The sequence below is a fragment of the Anser brachyrhynchus genome, assembly GCF_964034855.1.
Source record: "Anser brachyrhynchus genome assembly, chromosome: 2".
In the NCBI taxonomy this organism is placed as follows: Eukaryota; Metazoa; Chordata; class Aves; order Anseriformes; family Anatidae; genus Anser; species Anser brachyrhynchus.
Window position 1 is genome coordinate 88,427,898 of NC_137695.1, and position 13,936 is coordinate 88,441,833.

At 38.6% G+C, this 13,936-nt stretch overlaps 1 protein-coding gene across 11 annotated transcripts in view; it reads right to left on the reverse strand.

Moving 5' to 3' along the window:
* The window catches only part of COBL (cordon-bleu WH2 repeat protein), a 154,141-nt gene that overhangs the window by 87,454 nt on the left and 52,751 nt on the right, over positions 1-13,936 (reverse strand). For 6 of the 11 annotated variants that reach the window (XM_080580392.1, XM_080580396.1, XM_080580401.1 and 3 more), the window contains one exon: positions 10,590-10,673. The exons of the other annotated variants lie outside the window; for them this stretch is intronic. In XM_080580392.1, coding sequence (XP_080436518.1) covers positions 10,590-10,673 — 84 coding nt within the window. The remainder of the gene's footprint in view (positions 1-10,589; positions 10,674-13,936) is intronic. 11 annotated transcript variants of the gene reach the window in all.

A 13,936-nucleotide genomic window follows, 5' to 3' on the forward strand; every position in this document is an offset into this window, starting at 1 on the left:
TGAAACTGGGAGAGATCAAAATCAAGATGTGTACCTGAACATTTGCTGGGATGGAAAGAAGAAAATGTTATGATCAGAGGAGGGAAACAAACCAATGGCACTAACAGCCATAAATCTAATGGTAATCTCTCCATCTCTCACTATCGGTTCGCTTCAGAGTGCCTGTACAGCTCACGTCCTAGACATTGGTTCCACCTGGCTCTCACCAGGTCACCAAGGTACTGAACCAGCAAAACACATGAACAGGTGCTCAGGATGACACTGGAAAAGTCAATGGGTCCACCTCCTACACCAACTGCTCATCATCAAACTCTCCAAGGCTATGTCTTGCTATTTGCCTTGATCTGATGCTTTTAAAAGCATCAGATTCCCTTCTTCTGGCCTTCCAGGTGACCATTTTTAAAGCCAGAAATACTTTCCCTAGTTTTCCTGAGTACTTTGAGAATGGCTTGAAAGTGTAAACGACAAAAACAGCAACAAAAACAATCAATCAAAAGGCAACAAGAAAGTTACCTACCTGTAGGTATCACAACTTCACGCTATGTAACTCTTTACAAAAACTGACCACTATTTGTCACTCTCCTTTCCCTCTCCCACTTGCCTCCCAAAATGCTGCCATGAATTCAAATGAAACACTGAACACAGGAAGGTAACAGAAAAAGCAATGTCTGAAATTACTTGCAATCATTTCTGTTAAGCACACGGGGGAAGATCAACATTGGAGCTGCAAGTAAAAGACCAATAAAACCTAATTTAGCAACTGTTTATTAAAAAGAAGAATGTGAAACAGCTACACAGACTGCAGGCATTAGAAGGTCTCTCGCAGCAATTAATAGCTAAAGAGCACACACGGAACTGAGAGTTATACACTCCTTGCTTCATATGCACAACTCCTATTTGAGTTAAAGGGAGACCTGTAAGGCCTGTGAAGGCTTATGTAAGTTTGACTTTGCATGAGAGAACTAAGCCACAAAGTTCACTTAGGAAAACTCCCCCATCAAAGTGAAATGTATTGTGTCCTGTCAGCAAATGTTGTTTTGCAAATCCTCTCTCACCTGCCATAAGATATTATTGAGACATATGGTTTCACACACTACCAAGCAGCTCAGTTTTGCCAACGAACAATAATGCACAGAACAAATGTGTGTGGAAATCATGAGATCATCTAATTAAAAGAAATGTTATTGTTTGCCACTACTTTTAATGAAATCGAGTCTTCGCTGTCCACAGAAGAGGCTGGAAAAGAACCAAATCCTATTAGCGCTCATGCCTCAGAAATTCTTTGCAAGAGAAGAGAAATTATACCTTAGCCAGTGTTGAAAATCTTCGCCGTATCTAAAATCTGTATATGCTAATAGGATATTTTAGACTAGCATAATGAATCTATGGTTACATGTGATTCAGATTATGCCACTACAAAAACAGGTGTTACTGTCTGAAAAAAAATTTCCATTGTGTATTAGCAACATGGAGTCCATGACATGCAATTAGCCATTTCTGATTTCATCTAGTAAAGGGCACTGGCATAAATACACACTAATCCTTTCATTACAGTAGTTACATTTGGAAAGCTTTAGAAGAAATATTTTGGATATCCATCATTAAATCAAACAGAAATGTACTTTGCAATGGAATTAATAATTCCCTGACTCATTCCCAGACTATCCCAAACTTAAACACAAAAAGCATTTTATGTACACAGAAATATGTGAAATCCCTTTTTAAGTAACTACATTTCTGCTTATCCAATTGCAGAAAAGCCTGATCCTCGGATAAACTTTTCTTTAAAGGTGGTATTTTCAACACCACTGCGTGCTGGTCAGTTACACTAAGAACAATAAGCTGAATAAATTATGACCAAATATGAATTACATGGCTATTATACACTATTAAGGGTCTCTGTTAATATTAAATACCAAGTAAGCAAAGCCTGAGTGGTTGAGATGTCACTAGAAAAATCTCAAATGGAATTTAAGTTTGTCTTTGTTTTGTTTTTTTAATGTCCCTTTATTAATGTAAATTAAAAGCCATCTGCCTTATTAGCTGCTGCTGCTTTATTTTTTTTTTTTTTTAGTGAGTTAACTTCAAAACTTTTCAGTGAAATCAGTAACAAAAGATGAATCAGACATAAAAGGATTTGGGTGGTTAAGGGTGTGTCATAAGGTCTTAATTAAACATCCGAGGGAGATATCTGAGCCAACTTACGCCAGCCCGACTAGGTCCACACAACACAGAAGGATGCCGTGGAGCCCAGGTCTGGAAGCTCAATTGCCCCACACATCTGGCTAGCCTAACTTACCGTGCTCTTGTTAGCTTGGGCCTCTCCAAGTCACACCTCTTTGTGCTTTCCCTTCAATAAGCCTGACACATATCCTTATGATGTGCTTACTCCCCGCTTTGGTGCCTGAATTCTGCTTCTGGGCATGCTGAGCATGAAACTTCTGAGAAACTATGCTGCTAACCTCCTGCCTAAACTCCTAACCTCCATCGGGATCCGTAAAGTTGGCAAGTCTTTCTGTCTTCGTCAGCAAAGGGGCTTAATCCAAGAGGTGAGCACAAGGCACAGCTAAGAAACCTGGCTCCAAACAAATCCTAACTGCTAGAAGAGGCAGCTATTGGATTTCTCTCCTGTCTTGTCCTCCTCATCCATCCATCCATCCATCCATCCATCCATCCATCCATCCATCCATCCATCCATCCATCCACCCACCCACCCACCAGTTCAACAGTTCAGCAAGAACATGGGAAATCCAGGTTCAAAACTTTATTCTACTTAGGAGGAATCAAACTTCCTTCTCTCCGGAGCAGGCTGAGATTATCCTCTGTTCAAACACACGAATATGAGTTCAGCTAGAAGAAGAGTGAGACGAGGCCACTCATCCCAGCAGCGAACAGCGGCCATTTGGCTCCCCTGCTTCTAGCTTCAGTGACAACTTACTTGCTGGATCTAACATCTGCTTAGCATAAAGCATACAAAAACATCTCCAGCGCTGGCCCTGGAACGCAGAGCTGCCACCACACTTAAGTTATTTTGTTACTGGTCTGAATAGTTAAGCTTGCTCTTGGTCTGTCTTTCTGAGTCACTGAATATTTGGGTATTTTTACGAAAGGGTGCTTCCCACATCAAGAATACCTCACAGCTTTGTTCCAAGCATCTCTAGCCCAGCAAGTATTTTGGTTTTCATTACAAAGGAGGAAATAATTCTCTCAATAATGGTCCTGAGAGAGATAGATTGGCTGCCGTCTCCAAAGGCACAGAAGGGATCCAAACTTTGATCTCTCACATTATGGCTAACAGTGGTAGGTGGTAAGCTTTTAAAGTAAAAGCCCTAAACTCAAGATTTCATCCCGAGTAGAGGCAGGTAGCAGATACACAAGATGGTCAGAGTTTATTGTCGACTCCTTGTGTGTTGATTTTGGTGGCTTCAAAACTCAGTAAATTAAACTCTGATGCTTAGATCCAGTGTCCTACATAGCTAGAGAGCATTTCCTTCAAAACGCCCTGCAAAAGCCACTGGTAGAACAGAACCTTCTGAGTCGTCCTTTCACCAGCTAAGGGGGAAGAATGACACAACTCCAGCTTTTAAAGACGTGGCTGTTTTCTTATTACCTGGTTTGATCTATGACAAACAGGCAAATGCAACGCATTGTGGTGATTTTACTCTGTACCACACAACTTTATGTAAAGATGCAACTTCTGGTGATCACTGACTACATGACAATCCTTTTTAACAAAACCTTCACTGCTGCCAAAAAATGTGACCTGTACAAACCCAGCACTCCAAAGTGGAATGGAGGGAAAGAAAGTCCAGCCTAAGTAATTTGTTACCAAATCTCATGATCTTAAGCCACTTTTGTGTGGTGAGGGAAGGAGCTGACAAGTGATTCCTGAATGCACGAAGTTGGCAGCATTTGGTTGTACAAGCTAAGAAGCACAGCCAGAAGATGGGTCAGCCAACATGTCTCTTCACAAGAGTCTGTTTTCAATAGCTTGTAACATTATGATGCTTTAACCAGAGCTGCTGAGACTTTCCATTCCAGGTGTCTGCCTAAGGCTATTTTTTTTTTTATTTTTTTTTGGAGACAAAGTAGTTCAGCTGGTTCTGAGAACCAGACTTCTTTTACACTCCACACTAACTCCAAGGACCTTTTCTTTGAAGAGGTCTAGTAACACCATGCTTTGGAGCGAGAACTTGAAGGCTCATGGCAAGCAGCCACTGTTCCAAGCTCTTGCCTTCTGCTATCACATAACCTAAGAAAAATCTGAAGGTACTATGTTAAATATATGAACGTATCTATGACTCACATAAACGAAGACGGTGGATCCTGTAAGTGCACACCACATAGCTGCATCTCTTCAGCAGGCATAACTCTTGATGAAAGGCACCTAATCCACCTAATCCATCCTTCTACTCCAAGGCAGAATCAAGTATGTGTAGCTCAACCCCAAGATATTTTTGTAGGTTTTGCAGCCCAGATTAGGTGATTTCATTTTCTGAACCTAGCTTTTTGTACCGTTTTTTGAACCTTGCTTTTTGATATTCTTTTTTTTTGAAAAGCTTTTTGAACCGTTGAACCTAGCAAAGCTCAACTACTCAGCAAGAAAAGTTAACAATAAAATGTTTTTTTCCAGAATATCAAAGTACATCAAAATAAAACTGACATCACTAATGTGATGGTGAATCTCATCTTAAGATAACTGGTATGTAATAAATCTATTTTTCTTCTAACCATGTAAAAATTTGCAGAAATGAAAACATTTTTAATTATGTTGTATCTTCTTGAGTATGATTCTCTGTTAACCAGCCCTACTGGCTTATGGGTACCCTGTAACAGAAGAGTGATGAGAACAGACCAATATGTTGTAATATTTAGACGACTCTCCATACCCATGTTAGGTTTTACATTTTGCAAAAAAAAAAACCACGCTAAGCAAAATTGTTTCAAAGCCATATCACAAATCTATGCCTTTGACATCGTGCATAGATAGCTCTGTGTAAAATCTAATAGAAGTATCCCAGGATTTGACCCTGCAAGTACAAATAGATGCAGACAACATCCTAAGCACTGACAGGAGACCAAGAAACAAGAATACGGATCTAAAGTGAATGCAATTGTCAGAAATGAAAGACATATTAAAAGTAGATGGCTACTCACTTCCATTTAGATGACATGAACAATATTCTCATTGCTACAGCTCTTACTACCTGGCTACATGAGGTGAAATCCTAAACAGCAAAGATGATATTCACTGGTCACTTGGAGCCTGAGATAGTTGAAAAGAAATCACATTTTCATTTCTGTTTGCATAACCATAGTTGATCGCCCTCCAAGCACTTCTGAATTTAGAAAGTGCATCATGAATAACTCCTGCCAGCTCAGAAACATCATAGTTAGAATATATTAAGAGCAAACAAGGCCCTGAAAAGGTAAATAATAAGTTTTTTAAAACCCTTTATAGGGAAAATAGCTATTTCGACCATTTAAGAAATTTTTAAGAAGTGACTGCCAAAGTTACTAATGCACCAGAAGTCCTCAAGATTTGTTTTCGAACTTGAGGGCAGTATTTTTCTTCTGGGTGATGACTTTGTTTTCTGTATAGGGACTGGTATGTAAATCAAAGAAAAGCACAAACAAATAAAAAACAACAACACCAGAAACAACAACAACAAACACCTAATATGTGTAACCTATACATATGTCCTAATATGTATAACATCTGATAAACATTTGAAACCCAAAATTCCTTTTTTTTTTCCTGGATATTTTTGTTCATAAGCATATGTAATAATGGCCATGACAGATTTATTAAGCAGGGAACTACTAGATTATCTGCTTCACTGAGGTTCACTGATTCTGTTATGAGTAACATATTCAGACATATACTGAAGACTAGATTTTTAAATATGTGCTGATGAAAATCTTCTAATATTGGTCTGTTGAAATCGTGTTTGAACTAGAGAAACCTTGTGTGATAAGACTTTGTGCTGAAGTTTCAAATCCTCTGATAAGTGTCCCTGGCTGTACTTTTAAATATTTTTTCCCAAGCTGATTTATTACATAAACAAATTCCACATCAGAGATACACGTCGTTCAGCACTTGGGATGTGTTTTTTTCACTCTTGATTTATGAAAACACAAAGGCCCCCAAAATAAAAACAGCTAATTTTAGTACTGTGTTCCAAGTATCAGGTTTCATCTTGATCAACTGTTCACTTGAGGACAGTGACACCAAGTGGCAGAGATGACAAACTCCTCCTTTCTTTCCCAGTTCTCAATTGCAGCTGAGTCCGTCTTTGACGCACAAAAAAAAAGAATAGGGTTAACTGTGCTGCAATTTCCAACTGCTTTATTTGTATGTTGCATTTATACAAGCTCTTCTGCTTAGCACAAAATTGGTACAAATTAAAGGAAGAGATTTCTGCTTTGTTTACAATATACCATTAAATTTCAGATCCATTAAATAGTTTACTGATGTATGTTATAATGAACTGCTGCATTCTGGAGACTGTCATGAAAAAAATCTTTTCTTCCATTTTTACAGTCTCTATAGTGTTAAATTCTTCTTCTCTCTTTTCTTTTTTATTTTTGCTGATACTGTAAGTGTCCTTTCATCTCAGCATAACTGTTGACTTTCCCATCTCGATTTTGAAAATCAATTCCTTCATCAACAATCAACATTTTATAAGCATTAAAAATTTAAAAAGTAATTACAAAAATAAAGAACTGAGGATGTTCTGGTGTATATAAAGGGAACATAACTTGTTCTTCAATAAATATCAAAGATTTCCTAATTCTTATAGCTTTATTCTATTCCTTCGTATTGGTCAGTTTTCAAAAAACAAACAAAAAAGCACAATAACTCTAGAACGGAGTCATTACTTTTTCTACTTTTTTTTTCCCTATTTTTTTCTTACGTTTTTTAGTGCACATTACCACCATGTAATAGTGAAAAAAAGAATTTAAACAAAGAATACCAAAGTTCTTCATTATGCCCGTAACTCAGCTGTACTTCACAATTTGCCTATTTCCATGTAGGCAAGAAAGATTTTCCTGATCCAGACAGTGTAACTGCTTGCACTATGCTGAAGACAATCTTTGAAAGGCGATGTCAAAATATTCTCCTTTCAAAAATTACTCCGAAACTTTGGTTTTAATTCCTGCACTGCAATGCAAAATGCTTTCAAGATGACCTACAACAGTGAAAAAAAATCAGACTTGAAAAAATGGATATGGATAAAGATATAATCCATAAAGATACGGATTTGAAGGATAGACTATTCAGTGGTAAGCAATTCGCTGGATGGCCACAGCCTGAGTGTGGTCAATGACTCTAAGTCCAGGTGGAGGCTGGTGACAAGTGGTGTCTCTCCAGGGTCCATCTGAGGACTGATGTTGTTTAATATTTTTATCAATAACATAGACAGTGGGATCAAGTGCACCCTCAACAAGTTTGCAGGTGACACCAAGCTGAGTAGTGCAGTTGATACACCAGAAAGAAGGGATGTCATCCAAAGGGACCTAGACAAGCTGCAAAGTGGGACCACGTGAACTGAATGAGGTTCAACAAGTCCAAGTGCAAGGTGCTGCACCTGGGTCAGGGCATTCCCAGACATGAGTACAGACTGGGAGAAGAACTCATCGAGAGAAGCCCTGCAGAGAAGGACTTGGGGGTGCTGGTGGACAAAAAGCTTGACATGAGCCAGCAGACTGCGCTTGCAGCCCAGAAGGCCAACTGCATCCTGGGCTACATCAACAGAGGGGTGGCCAGCAGAGCGAGGGAGGTGATTGTCTCCCTTTGCTCTGCCCTTGTGAGGCCCATCTTGGAGTACTGTGTTCAGGTCTGCGGCCCACAATCACAAGAAAGACATGGAGCTGTTAGAGCAGGTCCAGAGGAGGGCCACAAACATGATCAGAGGGCTGGAGCACCTGTCCTGTGAAGAAAGGCTAAGAGAGCTGGGGATGTTCAGCCTGGAGAAGACAAGGCTCTGGGGTGACCTCATAGCGGCCTTCCAGTACTTGAAGGGGGCTTATAAAGAAGATGGAGAGTGACTTTTTATGCAGGCAGATAGTGGTAGGACAAGGGGGAATGGTTTTGAACTAGGAGAGGGGAGATTTGGATTAGATATTCAGAAGAAATTCTTTACTCAGAGGGTGGTGAGGCACTGTCACAGGGTGCCCAGAGAAGCTGTGGATGCCCCATCCCTGGAGGTGTTCAAGGCCAGGTTGTATAGGGCCCTGGGCAACCTGATCTAGTGGGTGGCATCCCTGCCCATGGCAGGGGGGTTGGAACTGGATGATCTTCTAAGGTCTCTTCCAACCCAAATGATTCTGTGAAACCATGGAATAGGAAGCCTCTACTGCATGACAATTTGCAAGAAGTCCTGCCTTACCTCATTAAAGTTTCTTCTATATAATGAGATCTACATGTATATTTGACATACATGGCCATGTAAGATACCATTTAGTTTGAGTAAGGATACTCAGTTCCCCTCAAGTATATAAATGAGACTATCTTTTAAAAATGACTGGAATAAAGAATTACTCAGAATGACTGGGAATTGCCCATAAGGAATTGCTAAGCTGAATTTTAGAAGTAATGAAAGTGCTTTCACTGGAATTTCCAAATGAATTTTATCTTAAGTTTATACAAGTGATCTGTTCTAGCTATGCCAAATTTACAGTATATTAGATTTTTTTCCACCTAAGATCTCACGGTTGTTTACCTTTTTCTTAAAGCCCATCTAGCCTGTTTGAAGGATGGATGTCTTGCACTGCTGAGAGAATCAGACTTATTTTATCCATTCTCATCAAACTTTTAACAGAACAGTACAGAATTAAACTGAACTATTTCAATACATTAAGTATGTACTTATTTCTTAGTAGGATCAGTGCTCAAACAGAAGTGTCAAGCCAGAAGTTGAAGATATAAACACTGAACAATGGCTACATTGTTCTTGAAGATTAATTGCTCTTAAGAGGAAAGGGAAAAAAATCCCTGACCTGAAGGTGTTGATGTAACTGAATTAAAAGGTAATGCTTTTTTACCTGCTACTGCAAGATCCCTTTGCTCTCTAAGCTCTATTGCTTGTGCTTTCAAAAGACAAAAGTTACATTGTTTTGACAAGACAGGTTTGAACGTTTTTCATCAATGACAAAGGAAAAAAAGGTCTTCATTTGTGATTTGCCCTATGAGATTCCTGACAAAAATTAAAAGGAAGCAACCCTCTTCTGAGGAAGCACAACACACTAGTGTAAAAGACAGTTCAGCATATTTGAACTACCTTCATCATATCTTCACTTGGAATCCCTCTTCTTCCTCCTCCTCTTGTCATAGCTGGGTATTAAGACACTGAGATTAATGTATAATGGCAGTGAATACGACAGATTTTATTTTTGGCAAGATTATGAAGGTTTGTGTATACTTTTATCTCATATATTTCAATTACTGACATGACCATCTACTAGAACTTTAGAGTAATAGAGCCCTTAACAAAATAGTCTTTTTACAGTGTCACACAAGTTTTTGGTGTCATACACCACTTTCTTACTTTTGTACTCTTTCATGTATGAAGGCTTCACAGATTTGAAGAGTTAGGTGTTTTTTAATCTCACAACCAATCATTTCTCCATCTATTTTCTATTTCCCCCTTCTGAGTTCTTTTATATAACGTTTTTTGTTTTTTTTTGGGGGGTCTGTTCTATCACTCCTCCTCCATTTTTTCTGTAATTTTCTGTCACTCTTCACCCTGACGAGTGATTTGCACATTTTGCGGATCAGCACTCCTTTTCCAAATATTTGTTTGTAAAATGGGGATTCAGATCTAAGCCTCAAATTTCAGGCTTCAATCATGTCATCAACACAGTTTTCTCTAGGTTTTGAAAATATAAGAAAGAGTCAAATAATAAAAATAATAACTAAAAAAAAAAAAGAAAGGCAACAAAAAGACACCACATTTATTATGATTACAAATCCAAAAGGACAGCCTTACAAAAATATATAGGATTCGCACTTCCTAATTATAAACCTAAATCCTGGTAATTTTGTAGTCTGTCAGGAGCTTAAAAACCTTTCTAAATGTGGTTCACAGGATTTTTGTACCCCAAAACCTACTGAAGTATGTAACAAAACTCCCTTCTTTTATCAACCCTGTTTAAAACAAAAGTACTCTCCATCCCCAGCTACTTGAGAAACAACTTGAATGCTGCCATGTGGAAAGCAGACATATAAAGGGATAAAAGAGAAAGGTGCGGCTATGTAAGAAATGTCACAGATAAGGCACATAAACACACGCTTGCATCAGGCACTGTTTGGAAGTCACAACTACGTCCTTGGTTAAAGCACTTTTTGCTCACAATTGCTTAGAATTTAACTTTGAAAAAAACATGATTTATAGTTAAGCTAGCAAGAGTTTTATCTGAAGAAAGCGCATTGCACTTCAAGATGTGAACCCAGGTAACTAAGCTAGGAAGTAGGCTATTTCTACTTCTACTTGGCTAAGCACTGCTAACAGCAGTGGGTTCTGGCTACTCAAACTGCAGGATCTAATAGGAATGCAGTAGCATCTACAAGCTACATTAGTACTTACATCCAAGCTTCCTTCACTTGTAGATGTAGAACTAAAAACATCCTCCTCACCATAATCTCTGTTCATCCTCAAGTGTTCTTCTGTCTGCAACACAAATAAGTATCCTACACAGAAGTAGCAAAGCAAAGAAAACAACAGAAACATGCCACAGCAAAGCACCAAACCTCATTATGGAACCAGGATGAATTACTGCAGTAGCATTACATCTGATTGCTGAGAAACACTGAAGTAGCCTGCAAAATTTTTCTGATGTAGGCAAGCCCCAAGAAATCTATTAACAGGAGCACAGAAGAAAATAAAACCAGAACAATTCTAATGCAATGAAGACAGGTAGCAGCAAGCAGGTCCTGCAGCACCAAGGGCCAGGTTGTCACTCTGCTGTACCTGCAAAGACAGGGTTGCAAGCACAGAGCTTCTTTCCCCCAACATGTAAATTACGGGAATGCTTCTGTGTCCTAACAGATACCCCTCTCAAGCCTGGATCCCATGATCATCTGCAAAGGACCTCTGCACTGCTGTATTGCTTAGCAGTGCCAATTTAATCTTGATTTAGCCTCAGGCACGTGGCTACATTTCACATCAAAAAGATATGGGGTTCATGCCACCTTTATGTTTTTTTATGCCAGCTGCAGGAGAACAGAGGGTAACTGATCCAGCATAAAATTAGAATGGACTGAAGATGATACCTTATCTGGCATTAAGCCTATAAGCACAAAGTTAACCAAAGAAATACCTTCAATCAGTTTGTATCAAACATGAGAATAGGTTTCTGCTTTTATTCTGTGTCATGGTGTTTTTCATATAGCAGAAAAAAGGAATTGTAAAAGCTAGATCTAGTGTATTGTCATACCATGATTATTGCCTTCAGCGAGCTCAGAAAGCAAGCATGTGTGTGGGCATGGAAATCTGAGTGTGGGCCTATAGAGTGGAGTGATACTTGATCCCAGACAGCTTGCAACACAGGCTAGTGCTCTCTTCTTCCCTTGCAAAAGAAGTTGTCTTCCCTGTAAATGTATGCGACTCCACAGCACGCCCTGGGTTCAAGACCTGGGACAATTCTTGCTATTAACTAGTTCTAAAACAGAGACTACACACGACCGCATGCAATAATTCTGTATTTGTGTGTGTGTATGCAAATGATGATGCAAACAAAAAGAAATTAAACAAGTAAGCAGAACCAACTGAAGTCTTGCAGAGGAGTAAAACTCTAAGGGAGTAACAATTAAAAACAGTTTTGGAAAAAACCTTCTGGGCCTGTGTGTGTGTGTCCTGAAACCACAGCACATCCCACCATACAATCCCTTCATAAACTTATTAAATCCTTTCTTAAAAGTTAGTTTGCCCACATTCTGCTAACTACATCTGTTCAGCAGTTTCACTGTTGTCTTGTCTAGAAATCTGCCATAATACTGATCCAGATGTATTATGGCCACTTAACGCTTGCTCTTGTGTTCTCCACAATTCTTCAGTTTTCAGTAATTCTTCTGTCTATCTGGGCTCAAACTGCTAGAGGTTCATACTAGAAAGGTAATGATGACTTCCTTGCAGGTCTAAATAAAACTGTTGTTTTAATCCCTCTTCCTATAGAGTATTCAACATTTGAAGGTAAGAGTTCAATAAAAGACATCATCAGGAAAAGTCAATTAACTTGTCAGCCAGCAAGACTTGTCTGACAGCAAGACGTACACCTTCACCTCTGATTTACAAGTTGTTCCTCATACTTGTTTGAACAGTTCCTACTATCTCCCAGGACAAACATTACTTGTAGCTTATTAATCGACCCTCAGTATCTTTAACACCTATTAAAATATATCTTTAAAAAAGCAACCTCAGAGTATGACCTCCTATGTCTGATTCACAAGCATGAGGAAGAAGAGAGGAGGGTGGTGTATAAAAGCATAAGGAGTTTGTAATCTCTGGGACACTCATCCCAAACTCAGCTGTGAAAAAAACACTGCAGTAACCACAGCACCAGCAGGCTTCAAAGCAATGTTTTCCAGTGCTGTATGTGAAACTATTCTATAAGCTAAATCTGAGCTGCTTCTGGAATTACAACTCCAAGAGCAGACACTTCATACCAAGGTTCAGTAAAATGGGAACAGAGGACCAACTATAACACAGTAAACTGCATGCTGCAATATGTTCAGTTCCTCCAGAGGAGCTACAGCGCCGTAGCATGCCCTAGAGGCTTGTGCTGAGCTCCCTTGTGATCTAGATTCTTCCAAGCAGATGCTGCATTATTACTCCAGTTATGCTTTTGTTCCCTACTAAATGGGAAATAATTTCTTACAGAGGATAAACACTTGAAATTCACTCACTTACTATCTCATAAAATACAGCTCTGATGCATCCTTCATAAAATGTTAAGAATAGATCAGCATCCATGTTTGACCAAATTTTTCAACATAGTGTCCATACAGAGTCCATACAAGAAGCCATTGCCTGGTAAAAGCACTCCAAATTTGATCATAATGAAAAAGGCTGAGAACTAATAAAGATTTTGGAAAGCTTATACACTTTTAAAAATGTGACTGAGGAGACTGGAAGGGTTAAGTGTAACACTGGTCCATCAAGGAAGTGTATGTCACTTAGTACCAGTTAATCTGATGTCACTGCAAAAGCCTTAGAAAGCTTTTAAAATAAGACAAAAGAAAATTTTAAAATAAGACGAAAGAAAATTACTTTTTTACTCTGACATCCTCAAGTAGTAAATACTTTATAATCAAATCATTTGACACAGCAAATTATAGTGAAGGACGCAAAAAGTGTGAAGTTAAAAGTGTAGTATGTTCTTGAGCTAGAAGTTTTTACTATATTTAATTTCTGCAATGTGGCACATATTTTTCAAAAAGGCATCTCAATAAATTCTAGGATCTACAGAGAATGCATAAATATTATTTTCTAGTTTTTCCCTTATAAAGTCATCATCACATCTTCTTCTCTAATTGTTTAAAGTTATTTAAATTTAACAACTGTAATTGTATCTTGAGTTTAGTTGAAGCGAGTTTTTATATGAACTTTCTTTTTTGAATTTTCCAACTTCCAAAATTAAAAATAAAGTTAAAAATGCCTAATATGCACCCCAGTAGATACTGATCCTTCAGTTTATTACTCCTTTTAGTACTGTGAGCTTTCTTCTACACCTAATTCATCAGTTTTACAAACTGGAGATGGCAATAACACAAAAGCACAGATCTTACTGAAAATATAAATGCTTTAACACAAAGTATCACACATGCACAGAAGAGTTAATAAGAGACTTCTACTTGCTATCTAGAGTAAGGTGCTCTATATTGCGTCAGTTCCTTCCTAAATGCTTTTTTTTTCCTCTCCAATCTGAGCGCTAC